Source organism: Leishmania mexicana, chromosome 28 (assembly GCF_000234665.1).
Source record: "Leishmania mexicana MHOM/GT/2001/U1103 complete genome, chromosome 28".
In the NCBI taxonomy this organism is placed as follows: Eukaryota; Euglenozoa; class Kinetoplastea; order Trypanosomatida; family Trypanosomatidae; genus Leishmania; species Leishmania mexicana.
In genome coordinates this window covers 1019891-1040315 of record NC_018332.1, presented here as the reverse complement: position 1 = coordinate 1040315, position 20425 = coordinate 1019891, and the positions used below count along the sequence as shown (strand labels likewise).

Sequence of the window (20425 nt, the reverse complement as noted above, 5' to 3'; positions counted from 1 at the left end):
CCTGTCGTCGTCGGCATCGAGATCGAACGAGTTTGCGCTTCCTCGTCGGGACATGACGGCGGGTGGCTCTAGCGGGCCGCGGGCCATTCCGTTCTACGCCGCCGCCGCACCGGTCACCAAGGAATCAACCGGCGGCAACGCTGGCAACCAGCAGCGCCCGTCCTCAGCCGCCGTATGGGCGAGAGCAAACGCTGCTCCCGGTACATCCTCGCGGACGGTCTCCACCTCGAGCCCGAGCGACGCCACCTCGGGTGCCGCTATCCTCCGTCCCATACTGGCGGATCACGAGCTTCCTGGAAAGCTGTTCGGCGCATCCGGTGCGCTGCGGCAGGGCGGCAGTCGAGAGCGAAGTCTGGCGGACTATCGTAGAGGGTCGCTTCCTAGTATTGGCGCTCCCGCCGCCACGACCACCACCCGCTGCGACCCGTCAGGGGGTTCGGAGCACCCAGGCGACTTCAGTTCCGTTGATGGGCTCACCAGCGTCAAGGCCACGCGAGACGGCGGCCAACCAATCGAGGACAGCCTCTTCTACGCCGACGTACTGTTCATGTGGATGGGCGTGAATCACACACAGTACTTCACCTACGACCCCAGCGCCGACGTGTATCGGCTCGCACCGGACACGGGTGGCGCCATGCAGCAGCAGGCCGCCGAGGTGTTTCAAGAGTGCGGTGTGCTGGCGCGGCACATTGACGTGGCACTCCGCCAACCAAGCGCCACCGGTGACTCATTTCTTCAACAGAGTCTGCGCAGTGCGTTGCGCCGGCAGCTGACCCAGTACCACTATCTCGTGTCTATGCTGCGCGAACGACGCAGCCCGCCGCTGCACATGGGTGACCTTGTTGTCGCCTACAAGCGTGTGCATCCCAAGTTGTGGGTGATGGACTGCGTTCTCCGCGAGACGCAGCACGTCAAGGGTGGGGAACTGGCCTCCAGGATGCAGCAGCTCGTCCAGCACGGCTCGCATCGCCTTGCCTCACTGCTGCATGATATCTATATCGAGACAGTGAGTCCACTGCTGCACATGACAGTAGAGAGCATCACGAAGGGGGACGTGTGCGACCCGATGCGCGAGTTCTACATTGTACCGATGGACGGCATTGATGACGCGGCGGAGAACTTCTGGGTCGCCAAGTACGGTCTCAACACGGAGATGCTGCCGAGAACTGTCCCAGAGAGCGTTGCGCAGGACATCCTGCTTGTGACCAAGAACATCCGCTTCATCTGCCGGTGCTGCCGCGCCAAGCAGTGGAGGATGGAACCGTCACTTGTTGCGGAGGCAGAGCGAGCGACGTTTGACACGCTGCCGGCCGTTGTGCACCGTGCGCTCGTCTTCACCAACACAGCGGTGCTTCGGCTCATACGGGAGGAGTTTCAGCTGCACGAGGTGCTGCGACTGGTAAACGCTTTCCTCTTGGTCGGCTACGGCGACTTCTACGAGCTCCTCATCACGAAACTGGAGCCAGTCCTATCGAAGATGAGCAGCGCTGTCCCGGTGTCGGTGGTGCGAGACCAGGTGCAGAGCGCGCTAGCTGAGATAACCCCGTACGCAAGGCACCTTGACACGGACCGCTTCGCCCTGCTTCACTGCGAGTTGGTGAAGGATGAAGCAAAGCTCGGCTGGGATACATTCGTCATGACCATGCCGGTACCCTCGCCTCTCAACAATATCTTCGATCACGGTGCCATGAAAGTCTATCGCCGACTCTTTCGGCTGATGTTTCGCGTCAAGGTGGCGGAAGTAGCTCTGAAGAAGGCGTGGCGGCAGAACGTGGTGCTGGACCGTCTGATCAGCAGCGTGCAGCGCACTATGCAGGAGAGGTCAGCGTGGCGCGAAGTAGCTGCGGATGCGCACCTCCTCGGACTTCAGCTCAACCACTTCGTCAATAACCTGTGGTCTTACCTGGTGGCAGAAGTGTGCACCGTGGCACAAGACCTGCTCCTCAAGGCGGTGGAGCAGTGCGCCTCCATGGACGACATCCGCACAGCGCACAACACGTATTTGGCCTACCTCACGCAGCGGTCGCTGTTGCACACAGACTGCGCGACGATCCGCATGAACGTGGAGAACATCCTCACAATTGTGCGGGAGTACTGCGGCTCGCAGGCGCTGCTCGCGTCTCTTTTACAGCGCGGCTCAGGCGACCTGTCCACGGTTAAGCGACAGTATCAAGGCCTCACCGACGACTTCCACCGTGAAATGTCCTCGCTGCTGACAACACTGGAGGAGCAGCACGTCCACTTCGACTTCCTCAACTTCTTGCTGCTGAGGCTCAACTTCAACCGCTTCTACCACGACACCTCTGACACGGCGCACAACACAGAGTTTTAGCGCCGGCAGCAGACGGCTGATGTTGCGCGTGATGTGGTTGATAGAAGGCGAGACGCCACTTCTCTGCGCCTCTACTCCCCCTCCATGTAGAGCAACCAGCCCAGGCATACACGCGTACGTAAACGGGTACATGAATTTTCCAGGCGCGCAGCACGGAAGTTGTCCTTCCTGTTCCCATTTCATGGGAGCTAGCATACCAATCCACGGCGCACCTTTCTGGATCCTTCTACTCAACAACAACATAGCCACCGTCTTTCAATGTGCATGCGTCCGCATCTGTGACTGTAAGTCTCGTCGTGTGTACTCCACCCAAGGTCGCTGCGTGCGCGACATGAGCTGCGTCACCTGGCGCCCCTCAAACGGAAGCGGGACCCGTTTGGTGACGAGGAAAAGGCCCGCATAGAGAAACGAAAGGATTTGAGTGGGGTGACGGGAACGCGCAACACGCCTGCAGACACCCACGCACACACACACAAACTCTCCGTCGCCGCTTGTGATCTCTCCGCCTGTCCCCGCCGTCGTGCTTGCCTTCCCCTCTTGCCTACCCACCACCCCGCGAATCACATGCACCCACACCCTCCCTGTATTCCTTCTCTCACGACCTTTGTGTTCTCTTCGTCCTGTTGTGCCCCCACCGCACCCCCCCCCCTCCCGCGCGTGCGGCAGATAAGCTTCTTCTCACTCCACTTCGCTTCACCATGAACTACGAGGGTCACCTGAAGGGCCACCGCGGATGGGTCACCTCCCTGGCCTGCCCGCAGCAGGCGGGGTCGTACATCAAGGTGGTGTCGACGTCGCGCGACGGCACAGCCATCTCGTGGAAGGCCAACCCCGACCGCCACAGCGTGGACAGCGACTACGGTCTGCCGAGCCACCGCCTGGAGGGCCACACCGGCTTCGTGTCGTGCGTGTCGCTGGCCCACGCCACCGACTACGCGCTGACCGCGTCCTGGGACCGCTCCATCCGCATGTGGGACCTGCGCAATGGTCAGTGCCAGCGCAAGTTCCTGAAGCACACCAAGGACGTGCTCGCCGTCGCCTTCTCGCCGGACGACCGCCTGATCGTGTCCGCGGGCCGCGACAACGTGATCCGCGTGTGGAACGTGGCCGGCGAGTGCATGCACGAGTTCCTGCGCGACAGCCACGAGGACTGGGTGAGCAGCATCTGCTTCTCGCCGTCGCTGGAGCACCCGATCGTGGTGTCCGGCAGCTGGGACAACACCATCAAGGTATGGAATGTGAACGGGGGCAAGTGTGAGCGCACGCTCAAGGGCCACAGCAACTACGTGTCCACGGTGACCGTGTCGCCAGACGGGTCGCTGTGCGCGTCCGGCGGCAAGGACGGCGCGGCGCTGCTGTGGGACCTGAGCACCGGCGAGCAGCTGTTCAAGATCAACGTGGAGTCGCCCATCAACCAGATCGCCTTCTCGCCCAACCGCTTCTGGATGTGCGTCGCGACGGAGAGGTCTCTGTCCGTGTACGACCTCGAGAGCAAGGCCGTGATTGCGGAGCTGACGCCGGACGGCGCGAAGCCGTCCGAGTGCATCTCCATCGCCTGGTCCGCCGACGGCAACACCCTGTACTCCGGCCACAAGGACAACCTGATCCGCGTGTGGTCCATCTCCGACGCCGAGTAATGGCCGTGCGCTGCTCGTGCCGGACGGCGTGGTAGGCGAGGGAGAGCAAGCGAGAGGTGGAGAGAGATGCGCCGAGGCCCGCAGGGCCGCGCCATCCTCGGGATACACGTTGGTTGTATTGACCTTGGGCGGGTGCCTCGTCGGCCGTGTGTCCGCCTCTCCCACCCACTCACCTGTCTCTCCTCGCCGCGTTCTGAGGAGCAGAGGGCGGAAGACGAAGAGCTTGTCGCCGCGTGTGTGATTTGTGTTTTGTGATTCGATCGTTTTTTGTTTGAATGGGAAACGGAGGAAACACGAAAGGGGCGCGCGGCACTGCGTGCAGAGGGGAGGAGGGGGTGAGGGCGGTGCTGGTGGCACCGCTTTGTTCAGTGTCCCTGCGTACTTGTCGGCGCGCGTTCATGGAAGAGTGAGCGGTAGCCGCATGCAAGGCACCGTTCCCCCCCCCCGCCGTCTTCCTGTCAAGGCCGTTGGTGGCATGAAATTGCACCGGTCCCGCACTGGTCTGCTGCTTTTCATCTTCTCTCGCAAGGTGGGAGGGAGGGGGGAGTCGCTAGCTTCGCCTGCTTGGGCTGGCACGTCCATGCCGCACTGTGCCACCTCTCTGACACGCCGTTATCATTCGCCGTTATTTTAGGGTTGGTGGGCACCTCGCCTTTTTCCCGTCCATTCTCCTCTACTGCCTGCTCTTTCTGCTCCTTCGCCCTCGACATCTGGCGCCGCATCTCGGCACTGTCTTGCCGCACTCCCCTGCCTGTGTGTGGGGTGGGATGGCGGACTCACTCGTCGATGGTGCACCACAACTGCCTCATCTGCAGCTGTCTCCGCTTGTGTCTATCACAGTAGTACGATATTGCTTCACTGCTCAGTCCATCTCCCTCCTGGGTTGTTTGATTGCCGCGTCTCTTGAGTCGACACCCGCACGCGTCTTTGTGGCTGTCCCTTCTTCGTCTTTGGGGAAAGTGGAGAGGGGTGCGATCTCTACCGGGGGGCGGCAGTAGCAGCGGCAGCACGGCCCGCAACCATCTCTCTGCTTCCGTTGCTTCTCTATTTCCGTCTCGTGTGCGCATCTGCTTACTGTCCTTACGTAATCATCTGCCGCGTAGCCGCCGCTCTTACGGAGCACCTCGCCATCATGCTCACGCGTAGCGGCCTACTTCGGGCCGCGACAACGAGCACGAAACCCACCACCAAGGACATTGCGAAGCGACCCGCCACTGCATCTTCCGTGCCGGCTGTCTCGCCAGCTGTAGTTCGCTCCCTCTACCGCAGTCTCTACCGCGAAGTCAGCCGCCTTGACAAGGAGCCGGTGCTGAAGGTACTGTTCCCATGCAACAACGAGCTGCAAGCAGTGCTTGGCGTCTCTGGCCCACTGCACGTCCCGGACTGCCAGCGGTACACGGATGTGCTGCGCAACGTCTTCAGAGATGCAACGCGCGTCCCGAAGATTAACTTGGCCTTCGACACCCTAAATCGGCTGCGTGCTCACTACGATAATGTCAAAGGCAAACTGCCGATGATGGACAAGGACCGCACACGCCTGCTCACATCTCTGCGAAGCTCCGCTGTGGCAGAGCGGAGAAAGGGCTTCTTTCGCGCGCAGCCTATCAGGCCAACCCCAGGAGCAGGCCCCAGGTACGTTCAGGCTGCTCCAGGCGTGCCGACCCGCGTGGTGCTGCGTGAGGCCCGTCACACCCTTGACCTTAGTGAGGGTACGCTGCTGCTGGCTCACCCGCTCTCCTCGGCTCACGTAGACCGGCGCGTGATGCTGATCACGGAGTGTACCCCCATCCTGACGAGCGCACTTGTCCTGGACCTGCAGTTCACATACCCGCTGTCTCGCGGCAACTCTATGTTCCCGGAGGTGTTCTGGGGCCATGACGTATACGATGGTGGCTTCAGCCAAATCGGCTTCACAATGCCGCCGACGGCTCAGATTGCGGTGCTGCACACACTGGAGTCGCGTGATACCGTCGCAGGCCGCAGCGAGCCGCCCTTGGGTGAATCCTCAGTGATGAGCTGGCTGAAGTGGAAGGGCCCGCCAAGCACCAGCGGCGTCGGCGTCAGTCATGCAGCATCCACGTCAGCGCGAAGCTGCTCCCCTGAAGCTGTCAAAAAACACGGGTTGTTTTGCCACCCACTCATCCGTGGCGGGGTGCTGGACGACGGCGCTCGTGAGCCCACGCTCTACCTCTCCAAAGCCGAGGCCCTACCATACCTCGCGGAGCTCGTCGAGGGGCAGCCGCGGTCCTCGCTGCGCGTTTACTGGGGGAACATGCGCTGGACGACTAGCCAGCTCGAGGCAGAGGTGGCGAACGGGCATTGGATGGCGGTGAAGACATCGCCAAGCTTCTTCCGCGCTTACGCTCTGTCCGCCACGAGCGACGATGCTGCCGAGCGCTTCCCAACAGCGGCGCAGCTCGCAGAGGCGAAGCATCTGCGGGAGAAGCGCTATGGGGCAGATATCACCCCTCCACAAGTATTCCCACCAGACCAGATCATGCGCCGTCGCGAGTGTCTTTGGGACCAGATTATGTTCGCCTTGGGCGGGGAGTACGCAGCACTCGTGGGGTGCTCCAACCCGTTCTCCGACAGTCCACGGTGGTCGTCGCTGCAAATTTTGGCACCGCATATGTCACCGCTTCCCCTCTCCACTGAGGCGGCCGAAACGGCGGCAGCGGCAGAAGCGGGCGTCGCTGCCGCTGCCGATGAGGCGATGGCCAGCGAAGTTGTTCTCGACGAGGACGCAGACGATGGCGACGACCACGACGGCGAGGATGAGCCTGACGAGACCGTCTTCGTGCCCGGTAGTCCGAATATTCTGGAGCGCAAAACGGCTGATGCAGAGCATCAGCGAGAGGGCGACAGGGATGAGGCACCCTCAGCACATCTGCCGGCTAAGAAGAGCAACGGCAACCACAAGGACGGCGACGACAGCGCCTCGTAAGAACGCGCCCTCTTCGCCTGTTTGGATGTGTTCCGTCTGTGCGTGTGCGTAAGTGTTCCTGAGGGACAATGATATCTTCTACTTATTCTGCATACCCCCAACACCCAGTGCGATAGAAAGTGAAACGAAACCACGATACGCGCGCGGCGTACACACGGGCACACTGGGCACTCGCTCCCTTGTGACTGAGACATCTCGCTGCTGTCTCACGACTCGGGGGACGGACTGGGGAGGAAGACTCCGTCCGCAGCTGTGCTACACTGTGCACGTGTATGCGGGAGCGTTTGTGTATGCGCCTTCTTCGCCGCACGCCATCGCCGTTCGTTTGTCCGTCTGAGCGCCACCGCTGCGTCGGGGTGCAGGGGCGGCACCGCTCACGCACGAGCAAGCGAAACCCGCACACACTCACTCACGTACCCACAAGGATACACGTCTCTGCCACCCTTCCAGCAGGTCTCGGCCCTGGCAGCTGCCACCTATATCGTGAGAGCCGAAGATCACTGTTATGCTCCCTGCGCCCATTCCTCCGACCCCCTCCCTCCCTCATGTCTTTGGGTGCATCTCGAAGTTCTGCTGTCGCCGACTTGAGCCAGCAGGCACGCACGCACCCACAGGTCAGCATACTCATACGAATGAACACGACAACGGAGAAGGTGACAATCAACTTCAACACGTCACGCTTCGGTGTGAAGGTGGCCGACGGCAGCTTCGACCCCGACACAACGATCGGCGAGGTCCATGCGAGGCTGCGCAAGAAGCTCGTCAAGGCGAAGGCAATGGCGGTACCGGTGGCCAGTGGAGGGTTGGAGGGGGTGGCAGCGATCGGCAACTGCACCGCCGCAAGTGGCTCCGGCGCCACCTTCATTTTCGTGCGCAACGGCACCGAGGCCTTCATCCCCGCACCGGAGCAAACCTTGCAGACTCTGCTGGACATGTACGCGACGGCCCCGGAGGCGCGCAGGCTCTACGTCACCATAGACCCCGAAGTCTTCAGCGGGTAATCACAGCGCGTCAGCAGGGGCACGCGGCATGTCTTTTGCCCCCTCCCCCCACCGCCATCATGTGGTGAGCACCTGCCATGGTGTGGTGTGGGTGCGCCTCGGATTTGTCTGCTGCCAGCTGCTCTCGTCTCCCGTGCTGCCTCTTCGAACATCGTTGACGCTTCCGCTGCCGCCGAACAGAAGCGGCATCCTACCTCTGTGTGTGACAGGCGTGTGTACCCCGCCAGTGTGTGCTTCGCCCCTCCTCTCCCATCCTCATGGTTTCGCTTGCTTGACTGAGCGGCTTGCGTGGTGTCACTGTGAAGGCTCAAAGCAGAGTCACATGAGCCCCTCCCCCCGGAATAACAGCCGTCAACGCAACATCTCTCTCTGGACTTGTGCAAGGGAAGCGCCGGTTGTACTCTTGCGAGGTGTTTCCCTGTGGAGCGTGTATGTGCCGGCGTCCGTGACAGTCGCCGTACGCCTTCTTCATGGATGTGTCGCTCGGCATTTGCCCCCCCCCTCCCTGCCCGTGGCTGTGGAGCGAGAGACGCACGCACACGCATGCATGCATGTGCTCGCACATGCGCGCGCACACTTCACCTCGCTTTGTTCTGCTCCGCTCTGCCTCCTCTCGCCGTCGCCCAACCAGGAGTGCAGCGTGGGCGTGTGTGTGTATGTGTGTGTGTGTGTTGCTCACCCTCCCTGCCTGACTTGAACAGCTTCGCCAACGAATGCGTGTTGTGTTCCGCCGATTGCTGCAGGCGGCGCCGCCGTCTCTGCTGTCAACACGAGGGGCCCCCTCGTGTGTTCACCCGCCTGCAGAGGAAGCCATCGGCAAAGACGTTAAGGCCACACCAGCGAACTGGGTGACGGCGTATGTGCTGCCGGAGGTGATCACGGAGCAGGAGGAGAAGGCGCTTCTGGACTTCTCGGAGCCTTGGTTTGAGCGGCTGACCTACAACGATGGCCACATGGACGGCCTCATTCACCACTACAAGGAGTTCTACCGCTCGTACGCTGCCATCACGAGAGCAGCAGAGACATGCAGCGATGCTGGTCTGAACATGCCACACGCCAACCTCGAGGTCGATCTCTCGCTCGTCTCCGGAGCCCTTGCTCGGGCGCACGACCTTGCACAGACGTATCTGCCGCGTATCCCCATCGACGATCGCGTGCACTTCTTGCGGCTGGCGGGGAGCGGCTTCATTCGAGCCCATGTAGACGAAACCCGCAACTCAACCGGCATTGTCGCCGGCTTGTGTCTGAACGCTGGCCGCGTCATGACGCTCACGCACCCGGAGTATCCCGGCGAGTACGTCGAGCTGATGCTGGCGCCGCGCTGCCTGTACATCTTGATTGGACGAGCCCGCTACAACTGGGCGCACAGTGTCGACTGGGTCGACGACGATGATGAGCACATCCGCCGTATTCAGAAGAGCCTCGTTGTCGAGGGCACGCCAATACGCTTCGATGGCGCAGAAACACCGTATCGCCGGTTTGACCGCACCGCGATTATCTTCCGGGGTGTGTCCCCCATGGCTCTGCTTGCCAGGCGCATGCGACAGAGAGGTTGAGAGGAAAAGGCAGTCGTACGAGGCTGCAGCGCGGGTCCTCGTGATCCCGTTGGCGTCTCCACTTCTGCGTGTGTGTGTGGTGTGTGTGTGTGTGTGTGTGGGTGTGGGTGTGTGTGTGCGCGCGTGGAACGCTGGTCTTTGCCCTCTGACGAGCGTCTTGAAAATATTTTTGTATCACACTGGAAGAAAACCTTGAGTGCACGCGCGGGCATGTGTGTGTGTGTGTGTGTAGTGGATCCCTGCACGCTGGCCAGGATGCGCTTCGCTGCGCGCGCCCACCACCGCAACGTACCGCTGCGCGAAAACGCCGCTGCTCACAGGAAAGCTGCCCACGGCGCATACGCTTCACCTCCTCCCGCTTGTGCATGGGTATGCGTCATACTTCCTCCGTCACCGCTTCTCACCACCGTGACTCGCGTCCTCTCTCATGTGTGTTGTGTGTCAGGATATCGAGCGCAGAAGCGTCCTTCGCTCTTGCCTCCGTGTGTGCCGCGTTCGCTTTAACCCTCATCGACCCCGCACGGTCACCCGCACGCGACAGAACAAAACCATCCCGGGGGTCATCATCACTGTTGGGTAAGCACCTGTGTGTGAGTGTGCGCGCGCGTGTGCTTGCCTTTGAGCAACCCCCTTCCTTAGATCACGCTCGCTTTCTGGGCTGTGTCCGCCCATCTTCCTTCTCCATTGACCACCGGCATGAGTACAATAGTGTTGTCGATCGGCATCCCGCCACAGGAGCGTGTGCGGCTCTGCGCGGTGGCGGCGGCAGATGTCTGCCAGCAAGCCGTCGCCCATGTGAAAGCGGCGGCGCAATGTGAAGCGCACGACGCCGCCGCCACGCCGTACATCCGCGCTGTGTATGTGCACCGTGCTGATTCCATCGCACCGGAGCGCGTTGCCGTTGCGTCAGGAAGGGAATGCGGCTCCTACCTGCGAGAGACGCTGCGGGCCACCGTTGCCGGCATCGGGGCGCCGTCCGTCGCCTGCTGGCTTACCGTGACACTGGAGGATAACTGCATCCTGCAGCACGCCGTGTTCGCCATCTCCCCCAACTCGAAGGAGCCGCTAAAGATGATGTCGCCAGTGCTGGCACAGTCCGATGGCGCGGCGCTCTCGACTGGTGGGCGGCGCTGGTCCCTATTGCCGGCGCCTGCGCCGGGGCGTTCCATGTCTAGTGGCAACGTGTACACGCCGCGCAACGAGCAGCCCGCTTCCAAGGTAATTACTCCGGCCGTAGCGGCGGAGGCAGGCCCGCCACTGTCCGCCACGCGCAGGCGCTCCCTTGGCACCGTACCCTGCTCGCACTCGGCCCGCACCTCATCGAAGGCCATGGCCGCGGCCGCTCAGCAACCGCAGTCCCATGCCCAGGTGGCGCCTCTGCCAGAGACGCAGCGGCGCCAGCAGCAGCCGGCCCGCAACGTGTATGAGCAGATGGAAAAGTATCAGACAGACACGGCGCGCGATCGAGCTAACAGCAGCCGCCGCTCTTCGCGCGCCGCGCCGCCACCGGATGAGGACGCCGCGACACCGCACCTCTCTCGGAACAGCGATGCGGCGGGGCCTCAGCTTGGTGGCCCGGGCCGCAAAGCTTCCATTTCCTCACACACACCCTCGTCCGTCCGCTCGCGTCCGCAGAGCGCCGTAGACCACAGCACCGGCGTCTACTCCGCAAGTAACACGAGCGACGCCGTGGCGCTCGCTCGACCCGACTCTCGGCAACCGCCCTCCCGCGCACAGCCGCAGCCCGGGTCCCATCCACCGCCGTCGGGTGTGTCCGCTGAGCGACCGGTGTGCCGGCCAAACGCCGTCTCTTCCACCTCCGCCGCGGAGAACTTTGGCCGTCCCCAGGCGCCGTCGCCAACCGCGGATGATCCCACGGGTGGCGGCCCGCGCACAGACTTGGTAGTGCCGAGTGATAGGCAGCAGTGGGGTGATTGGGCCTTCCGCACACGCTACTCCCCACGCCGCGAGGAGCTTTGGGAGATCGCCGATGCCGTGATGACGCACAACTACCACGACCAGATGATCCAGAACGGTGGCGAGCCGCCGTACGACGGGAGGGTGAGCTCGTGCAGAAACAAGTTCTGATGCAGCAGCCATGCGCTGCCGTCTTCTTCCGCACCCCCGCTTGCGCATCGCCTGGATGTTCCTTTTCACCCCCCCCCCTTTCATTGCCTTCCCAGAGAGCGGCAGGTGTCGTCGTCGCTACGTCGAGCCGGTGTTCGTTTTTCTTTTCTCTGTTCCCTCCTCCCCGAAACTGCGCGTCGTCCTTTTCGTTTATTGCTTCGTTTATCTCAAGCGGAGGTAGTTTGTGCGTTCCGCATCCCATATATTGACTCCCACGGCACCCCGACACCCGCGTGCAAATTCCCCCACCCCTGCCTCCCAGCACCCCCGCTTGCGCATGCTCGCCCCCACCGCGGCCACACCCGGGCGCGCGCGCCCCGCCGAGGGTGCCGCGCCCGACCGCCACAAAACCCCGCACGCCCAAGCGCCCCGCGCCCGAAACCCCCGCCACCACCTCACCCCAGCACGCCTTTCCCCAACACCCCACCCCTCAGCCGGGCCGCCACCCCCGAAGGCGCCGACCTGGAAGCCCGCTGATCTTTCCTGGTGCGCGAGGAGGAGGCGGGGGTGGGCGGTCGGGTCCAGAAGAAGGTGGGGCGTCCAGGGAAAGGGGTGCCGGTCGGCTCCGGGCGGGGCAAGAGCGGGGGGGGGGGGCTTACCCCACTCGCGGGTGGCGCGCGCCCCCCCCCGTTTCGGGCTTTTTTCCAACAAGTCACGGGAAAAAGGGGGTACACACACACACGGGAAAGCAGGATACTGACCATGAAAGGGGGTGACATCAATACGCGGACGGTCCTCTCGTGCGGGGCTGGTGCGGATTCGTAAAGGAGCGGCTCTTCGCCGGCCGCATCGGGATGTACTTGGAGTGGAAGAGGCTCTGCTGCCGCCGCCGCGCCACCTGCACCGAGGACAGGTTTGCCCGCCGCAAGCCAGTCAGTTCGAAAGGCCGGTCAGACGCATTCAGCTTGCGCATCATACTGAAAACGACAAAGAGGAAGAGCACCGAGACGTTGGGAGACACCATCGTCCACGTCTTGCCAATCGACGCCAGCAAAATCTGCACTGGCTGCACGCGCGACTTGCAGACCCCCTCGGAGTCCACATAGTAGCTGGACGCGCATGCGGCGCAGTTGGCACCGGCGTAGTAGCCATGCGAGCGGTTCGCGAAACAGTTGCACACGCCGTCAGTCACGGAGCTGCTTAAGGGCTCGGCACTGAGCATGGCGCAACATCCATGACCGCTGCACTCAGTCTGCGGGTCACACAGTGCTTCCGTGTACGTGCGGTGGCACGTGTCTGGGGCTGTCGTGTTAATGGTGAACAGCCGTCCAGTGCAGGTCAAGCAGGTGTACAGGAGCGTGCCGCTTTCGCTGAAGGTGCAGCTGCCTGCCTGCTGGCCGTCGCAGAGGAACGGTGACATGACAGCGCACTGGGTGGGGCACACGCCAGTGCTGGGCAGGCATTGCTCACCATCCGGGAACTGTGAGAAGAAGCCAACCCACCGGCACGTGTAGTTCGCCGGCGCTGAGGACGACGAAGACGAGGATACCGCCATTGATGGCGACAGCTGGGTCGACAACGCTTCCGGGGAGTCCCATTCAGGGAGCGACGACGACGACTGCTGCGGCTCGCTTGCGACAGGCAAATCTTGGTGACGGCTGATTATTAGCGACGCAGCGCCGTTGCACACACACGTGAAGAAGGTTTCGCTCCACGTGCCAGCCGTGACGGCTCCGCCAGCGCCGCCAAAGAACTTGGTGCACCACTCCAGTGCAGCCTTCTCCGTGGCGGGGCACGGCGCCGATCCGGATAGCGCCGCCGCAGGAGCACCGCCGTGCACCACAAGCAGCACTACCACCGACGCGAGAAGAGTGTGGAAGAGTGGGCGGTGACGGCGCGCCATTTGCCCTTGTGTGGGATGGGCAGAGGAAGAGAGAAACCGCGTGTATGCGTGGGTGGGGGCAGTGGACAGCAGGAGGCCTGCTCGCGCTTGGATGAGCGATGTTGTTGCGTGCCACACTAACCTTCCACAAGCAACACGAAGAAGGCAAAGGGAAGGAGAAAGGTCAGGCGGTGCCTGCAAGCGTGTGTTGAGACATCGGTGGTGGGGTAGACTTCCACTGATGTGGTGGGACGGTGTGCAGCAGAAAACCCGGCGGTTGACCACGGCGGCGCTGCCTCTCCAGGCGCCGGCGTACATCGGTGAAGGCGTAAAGTGGAAAAGAAACGTCGAGTGTCCACGACACCCGGTCGTGGTTGGTGGCCGCTGGAGAGGGCACACGCGGGCGCCGCCCCCCCCAAGCGCTGTTCATTCTCTCTGCGTTGACAACTGCTTCACTTGACGGTATGTGACACGAGCAACGGCGCTTCCCCACTCACCCACCCTCGTCTACGCTCGAGAGTGGTGGGGGCACACATCCTTGTCGCCCCCACCCACCCAACCCCTGGAGTAGCTCCGCACCCAGACGCACGCACACGCACACACGGTTGTCTAGGCGAGCACGACGCCACGACTGCCCACCACTGCGCACATGCGAACCAGAGTGGTGAGAAGTATCAGCGCACCCATCTGGTGAGACACGGCGACGGGGACGTACACCGTCGACATCACCGTCCACATGCCAAGGCTGACCTGGAACAGCAGAGCCGTGTTCACGAACATGAGGCTGCGGAAGACAGGCGGCGGAATGAAGCCGCGCCGCCGCGACGCGGCCACGTTCAGTCCCGTGATCGTCAGAAGGGTCACGCCGGCCATGACGCGGTGGGTCGCCTGCACCATCGACGGGTTCTCAAAGAAGTTGCGCCACGTCGGCTCCAGGGCAAAGAGATGGTCAGCCGGTGGGAAGACGCCGCCAGCCATCCACGGAAAGCCATCGTTGTACAGGAGCCCCGCATCGAGTCCAGCCACAAAGGCGCCTGAGATGGCCGTCACAAACATCATGGCAAAGGACAGCCGCAACCACAGCTGCACCTTGGCCATGCGAGGGAAGGGTGCCATGACCGGTAGCTTCAGCCCGTAGCCCATGCGCAGCATGAAGGAATAGATGGTGAAGGCGAGAACTAGGTGGGCGGCGAGCCGGTAGGCGGACACGGTCGCCTTCCTGCGCTCCTCCAGCAGCTTGTTGTCCAGCCCGCTTGTGACCATGTACCACCCCATGAACCCCTGGGCAGCACCCAGGCCCAGGATGCCGACGAGACCAGCCAGGAACTTGCCGTTGCCCTTGAAGTAGCCGCGGCCGGCGTAGTACAGCAGCGGGCCACCAAAGACGAGGCCGAGGCTGCGCGCGAGCACGCGATGTGCCCACTCCCAGAAGAAAATGAACTGAAACTCCGTCAGCGTCATGTTCGGCTTCTGCTTGAACTCGGGGAACTCTTGGTAGTGGTGGAACTCCCTGTCCCACTCCTCGTCCGTCAGCGGCGGGCGCACGCCGCTAATCGGCTTCCACTCCACCAAGGACAGCCCACTCTCCGTCAGGCGTGTCACGCCGCCAAACCAGACAACGCCACCAACGCATGCGGCGCTGATGTACAGCCAGTGGGCAACGGACCGGTTATGCGGTGGTGCTACCCAGGGCTTAGCGGCCGCGGCCGTCTCGCTCGCGGCGGAGAGATGGAACTTGGTTGCCGCGAAGCGCGAGGGGCACCGCTGTGTCCAGTACATACCGAAGCGCGATGGCAACCGACGAGCCGAGGCGCTGACGGCGTAGCGGGCAGTAAAGCGTTGCATGTTGGCAGGCCCTCCCTATAGAGAAATTCGAAGCCCCGGAAAAAGTGGAGGGGTGTCGGCGGTATTGTTGGTGCTGCGGCAGTGCGCGTAAGGAATGGCGAAGGTGTGTGAGAGGGAGAACACAGAGAGAGGCGAGGAGGTCGAGTGTGTGTGAAGAGCAAGGTGCGCTCGTGCTGGTGCCTGAGAAGGGCGGGGGAGAGACGGTGGGTCTCCGTAGGTCTGTGAGGAGGGAAGAGGGAAAAAAACGCCCCTGTGAAGTGGGATCACGGGTGCCACTGCTTTATCCGTGGGTGTGCGTGCCAGAGCAGCTATGTGCTCCGGCGTCACACGCGCATGGGGGAGCGAGAGGGCGGTGTGTGTGCGACGACGAGTACAGCGCGAGAACAGAGAGAAAGCGGTGCTTCAGAGAGGTGTACGGATACAGTCCTGCAGCACCCGTTCACAGGTGCAGCAATCTACCGCCAAAATTTGGGCAGGAGAGAAGGGGAGCGCGTGTGCACTCGAACACGCACGCACACGCATGCGTAAGCACGGCTGAGACGGCCTCATCCGTGAAGCATGGGCCTTCGCTTTCCTTGTGCGAGCGTGTATCGCTCCCAGTTGGAGAGCCGAGCGATCCCGACGCCGACAAGTACGCTCTACAAGGTCATAGTATGCGCATATTCACAGGACGCGCCGCAGCAGCCGCTGGCGCAGCGGTGGAACGGACGGAGGGAGGGAGGGAGGGAGGGGGAGAACGTGGATCAGCAACAGGGAAGGAGAGAGAACCGGACGCACGCAAGGCGAAGAGAGGGCATGCGACAGCATCGCGGAGGCTCGCATCGCCACCGCCAAGTGGTGAGCAAACGGGGACTAGTTACCACACACATTACACAGACACGCGCGCCAGCGCGTTCGCCCGACGTCAGCGGCCTCTCAATCACCTTGATTAACACCCCATCGTCTTCCGTGCCCAATCACAGAAAGTACTCGGGTGGGGGCTGCTTCGCGAGATGGCCGCGCATATCGGCGGTGGCCGCGGTGAAATACACGACGTTTCGATCCGTCTTGGAGTGCTCGCCCACCTCGAGGATGGAGGCGACGTTACCGCACCGGTAGCAGTAGTTTGGGGCTGACCACACCGTGCAGCAGTTGCTATCAAACATCGACTTGTACCCCTCCAGCACCAGCTGGTGCGCCCGTGCAATGAGGCTGAGACCGTTTCGGTGATTGAAGTTCTTGGCGACATCGCCACCAAAGACAAAGCCGGCGCCGCGCTGGCTTACGCTCCACCCCTCTATGTCCTCCGGGTCCGACCAAAGCAGGTCGCTCATGGGTCCCTCGTGTGGTACCTCCTGCTTGCGGTCCAGCACACGCACTTCATCGAGTGTGCCAATCTGTGGACTAAGGCCGCCGTGCACACAGAAGATGTCCTCCTCCACTACTGCACCGAGTGGCATGTAGTCGAACAGTTCCGTGCACAGCCGCCACACGTTCGCGCAGCCGTACTTGCGGTAGCACTCGTCGTAGAAGCCATACACCTGCGTAATCTGGCGCGACTCGTGATTACCACGCAACAATGTGATGCGATCGGGGTAGCGCGCCTTCAGCAGCAGCAGCAGGAGAAGCGTCTCCACGCTGTGGTAGCCCCGGTCGACGTAGTCGCCCATGAAAACATACGACGTCTCCGGCACTCGCCCGCCCTTGCTGAAGAGCTCCAACAAGTCGTAGAACTGACCATGGATGTCGCCGCAGAGCGTGACGGGGGCGTAGATGGTCTCTATGTTGCCCTCCTCCAGCATGAGGTCTTTGCAACGACTACACAGCTGCACCACCTGCTCCTCTGTGAGCAGCTTCCCCTCGTACATCGCCTCTAGTTGCTGATTCAAATCGCTCGACATGGTTCACCTTCAACACAGGGCAGGTGAAGGGAGGAGGTGTAGGCGCTGGCGTGGGTGAGGGGGTGTACCGCACGTGCAATTCGTCTGGCAGCCTTCTTACCCTGTGAACCCCAAGGTGTGCTGATGTGAATAGAGAGATGCCTGCGTGTGTTCGACTGATAGAAGCAAGGGAGGAGAAGGTGGGGACGCAGGTGGCTTGCATGCAGACACGCACGTGCTGTCGTCGTCTCTACTTATCTGGGTATCTCTCTCACACGTGCACCACTGTGCACAATAGCCAACCACGCACGAGAAAAGGAGAAGCAACAGCAGCGAAGGCAAGTATGCGGCGATGGGTCCCCGCGTGTGTGTGCGTGTGAGGGAGGGAGGGAGGGAGACATGGCGATGAGCAGCGAGGACAGGAGAGGGGGTGGCAGAGACTGGGATTGGGGGGAGGGTGAAAAGCATCGGGCGTCTTTTCCCTCCCGCTTTCCACCGCCTTTTGCTGACCCACCGAGTAGCGCCTCACACGCCGGAGGGAGCAGAGACGTTGAGCGGGGGCGTCGCCTCCGTACTGCGCACTATACAAACCAGTGTGCGTAGACAGCGCGCCGTCATGCTCGATGGAGCTCCCTTAAGCAGGCGGTAGAGAGCATGGCGTTACGCAGGGGAGAGCGTACACGTGTGTGTGTGGGGGGGGGGGTTATGATGGTATGCGTTTACGTGTGTTGTGTAGCGTCACGCTGCGCCGCCCGTCGCACACAGCCATGCCGACAGATGAATAGTGAGGCGCAGAGAAGGGCAGCGTCTACAGAGAAATAGGAAAGGTAAAACAGCAGTTGTGCGCAGAAACACTGATGTGCACACGCATACACAGGACGGAGGAAGGGGGTGGGGGAGTCGAGGGCAAGAACCAGGGCGGAGGAGGGGGAGGCGAGGACAAGGATCAAGAGCTGCATCATGCGGCGTATGCATGTTTTGCGGCTGCCATGATGCCGCCTCCCAAGCTACGCCGTTCACTTGCGCTCCTGCACCATCGCCTCCGCTGCCCTCTCCTCTCCTGCGCCATGGGTTCAACACCCACACGACCCCCCCCCAACACACGGCGCCGACACTGCAGCAAGAACGGAGAAGGGAAAGAGAAGTCAGCGCTGCAACAAGAGAAGCAGAGATCGCGGGTTCGCGTATATATTGTTGGAAGAGCTATGGGAGTGCGCCGGTGTCTGTCATCACACGTCACACACACGCACACACCTGTATATAACGTGTATGTCTGTGTGTGTGTGATGACAGACGACGTGGACAGGCCCGCGATAGAGGGGGAGGGGGGGCAACGACTCGCCCACACCTCTTTGGCGGGCTTAGGACTGCTGCGTGGGCCGAAGTATGATGGAGGTGCTGTTCACGCAGTGCCGCTCATTCGGTGGTGGGTTGCGGAAGCCCTCCCTACGGAAGACGTGACCGAGGTGGCTGTTGCACGCGTTGCAGACAATCTCGACACGGCGGCCGTCCTTGTCCGGCTGCTCGCGCACCCGTTTGGGGATGCAGTCGTAAAACCCAGGCCAGCCACAGCCGCAGGCGAATTTCATGGAAGACAGGTAAAGCGGTGTCTTGCACCCGGCGCACACGTACTCCCCCTCGTCGAAGACGTCGTCATACTTCCCACCAACAGGGTCCGTGCCCTTCTCGCGCAGAATATAGTACTGCTGTGCTGTGAGGACACGCCTCCACTCCTCATCGCTCATGTCCTTTGACCCATCCTTCTCCTGCGGCCCAGCGCAGTTCGTCTTCGGCGTGGTCATGCCCAAGCGAAATTGCCGACGTTGATACGGAGCACCGGCGGCGACAGCGTCAACGCCGTTGGGCGCGCTGAAGAAAGAAGAAGAGGCAGTCGCGCCCACAAAGATTACGCGGCGGCGTCGCACGAGCGCACACTTGTCGCGTGCCTGAGAAGCCAAGGAAACGGTTGATCGCAGGTATCCTGACACCGTCACGGGCAGAGTAGTGAGCCCACGGTGAGAAGAGAATAGAGAGGTCGCGTGCCAAGATGTGCGGCTTGGCATATAGGGGGAGGAGAGGGGAGGGGAGTCGTTCGACAGACGACGCAGAATGATGAGCGCTGGTGGGCAAAGCCGACCCGACTGATGAAGTTCCGTGTACGAGTGTGTGTGTGTGTGTGTGTGTGTGTGTGGCCGTGTGATGAGGCAACGATGCCAACGCACCGTTGAAAAGAAAGTGACCGCTGTCGCAGGGAAGAGAGCAAGAGAACCGCTTCTGCCGCAGTGGAGGAATGCCCGAACAGAACTTGCAAAGGTGTGCGGCAAGGTCGGAGGCGAACTGTCGAGATGGGAGGACGCAGATGGCGGGAGAAGGCAAGAGCTGAGGGGCACCCGCAGGAAGGGGGCGTAAGATGGAGGAGAAGGAGAGCAACGAAGGGGCAGTCGGCCACGCCACGTGACAAGCAACGCACAGTGAGCGAACCGCAAGTCACGCAGGCACACCCATACAGCACATGTGCAGGTGGCCCATCTATTCCTGGCAGAGCTGATTGTGGGCTTGCACGTACGTGGCCAGCAGTCCGCTGACTGACCGTGATACCAAACGTATGTCCTCACAGTGCAGCCGCACGTTATCAGTTGAGCACAGCCCTCCATCGCACATTGCCACGGCCGCCAAGCCGTGCAATTGGCCCCCATGCTTGCGCGTCGCGATGGCCTCAGCCGCGCGAGACGCAGGGCATGCACGCACAGCCACGCAACAGGAGGAGGGGGAGAAGCATTTTGTTTTCTTTCCGCCCCGTCACGCAGCGAAGAAACGTCCACGAGACATCGCGCCGACGGAACAACACGCAGTAACCCGTGACAAGGCCATACAGCGAACAGAAACAACGTGCGTGCACTCTCTGCACAAGATATACGCTTGAGCACAAGAGACACACACACCAATATATATATATATAGATATATAGAGAGAGATATAGGGAGATGTGTGTGCGTGTGTGCGCTCTATATATCGGGATACCTCCGTGCAGGCACCGCTCTCCCTCCCCCCCTCCGCCCCTCCCGTGGTGATTCTAGCACCGCTGAGGCGCTTGCAGACTCCATACGGCGAACAAGTTCTGCACACACACGCACACAGAGAGAGACAGAGAGAGTGAGAAAAGCACACACACGCACACATGCCTGGCCGGCGATCTATCACGGGATGCGACGGAGCGGCAGCGCGTCTCCCCATCCGCACCCTCCCCACACAACGTTCGGGGAGGGAAATGCAGCGCGCCAGGGAACATGAGAAAAAAAGGG

The 20425-nt window shown here is 61.9% G+C and overlaps 10 protein-coding genes across 10 annotated transcripts; 6 read left to right on the top strand and 4 right to left on the bottom strand.

Moving 5' to 3' along the window:
- Nucleotides 1-547: 547 nt before the first annotated feature.
- Nucleotides 548-2332, top strand: LMXM_28_2760 (putative gamma-tubulin complex subunit; the record flags this gene model as incomplete). The annotated part of the gene is made up of 1 exon (XM_003877071.1): nt 548-2332. The coding sequence occupies one exon, from the start codon at nt 548-550 to the stop codon at nt 2330-2332; it is 1785 nt and encodes a 594-aa protein (XP_003877120.1).
- Nucleotides 2333-3030: 698 nt separating this feature from the next.
- LMXM_28_2740 (activated protein kinase c receptor (LACK),guanine nucleotide-binding protein beta subunit-like protein) lies at nt 3031-3969 on the top strand (the record flags this gene model as incomplete). The annotated part of the gene is made up of 1 exon (XM_003877070.1): nt 3031-3969. The coding sequence occupies one exon, from the start codon at nt 3031-3033 to the stop codon at nt 3967-3969; it is 939 nt and encodes a 312-aa protein (XP_003877119.1).
- A 1132-nt stretch (nt 3970-5101) lies between these two features.
- On the top strand, nt 5102-6913 carry LMXM_28_2730 (conserved hypothetical protein; the record flags this gene model as incomplete). The annotated part of the gene is made up of 1 exon (XM_003877069.1): nt 5102-6913. One exon carries the CDS (start codon nt 5102-5104, stop codon nt 6911-6913), a length of 1812 nt encoding a protein of 603 aa, XP_003877118.1.
- A 632-nt stretch (nt 6914-7545) lies between these two features.
- Nucleotides 7546-7914, top strand: LMXM_28_2720 (conserved hypothetical protein; the record flags this gene model as incomplete). Its single annotated transcript, XM_003877068.1, has 1 exon — nt 7546-7914. One exon carries the CDS (start codon nt 7546-7548, stop codon nt 7912-7914), a length of 369 nt encoding a protein of 122 aa, XP_003877117.1.
- A 713-nt stretch (nt 7915-8627) lies between these two features.
- On the top strand, nt 8628-9470 carry LMXM_28_2710 (conserved hypothetical protein; the record flags this gene model as incomplete). Its single annotated transcript, XM_003877067.1, has 1 exon — nt 8628-9470. One exon carries the CDS (start codon nt 8628-8630, stop codon nt 9468-9470), a length of 843 nt encoding a protein of 280 aa, XP_003877116.1.
- A 696-nt stretch (nt 9471-10166) lies between these two features.
- On the top strand, nt 10167-11558 carry LMXM_28_2700 (hypothetical protein, unknown function; the record flags this gene model as incomplete). Its single annotated transcript, XM_003877066.1, has 1 exon — nt 10167-11558. One exon carries the CDS (start codon nt 10167-10169, stop codon nt 11556-11558), a length of 1392 nt encoding a protein of 463 aa, XP_003877115.1.
- A 757-nt stretch (nt 11559-12315) lies between these two features.
- LMXM_28_2690 (conserved hypothetical protein) lies at nt 12316-13440 on the bottom strand (the record flags this gene model as incomplete). The annotated part of the gene is made up of 1 exon (XM_003877065.1): nt 12316-13440. The coding sequence occupies one exon, from the start codon at nt 13438-13440 to the stop codon at nt 12316-12318; it is 1125 nt and encodes a 374-aa protein (XP_003877114.1).
- Nucleotides 13441-14028: 588 nt separating this feature from the next.
- LMXM_28_2680 (cytochrome oxidase assembly protein-like protein) lies at nt 14029-15264 on the bottom strand (the record flags this gene model as incomplete). Its single annotated transcript, XM_003877064.1, has 1 exon — nt 14029-15264. One exon carries the CDS (start codon nt 15262-15264, stop codon nt 14029-14031), a length of 1236 nt encoding a protein of 411 aa, XP_003877113.1.
- Nucleotides 15265-16220: 956 nt separating this feature from the next.
- Nucleotides 16221-17144, bottom strand: LMXM_28_2670 (protein phosphatase 4 catalytic subunit,putative; the record flags this gene model as incomplete). Its single annotated transcript, XM_003877063.1, has 1 exon — nt 16221-17144. The coding sequence occupies one exon, from the start codon at nt 17142-17144 to the stop codon at nt 16221-16223; it is 924 nt and encodes a 307-aa protein (XP_003877112.1).
- A 1340-nt stretch (nt 17145-18484) lies between these two features.
- LMXM_28_2660 (conserved hypothetical protein) lies at nt 18485-18925 on the bottom strand (the record flags this gene model as incomplete). The annotated part of the gene is made up of 1 exon (XM_003877062.1): nt 18485-18925. One exon carries the CDS (start codon nt 18923-18925, stop codon nt 18485-18487), a length of 441 nt encoding a protein of 146 aa, XP_003877111.1.
- Nucleotides 18926-20425: the final 1500 nt, after the last annotated feature.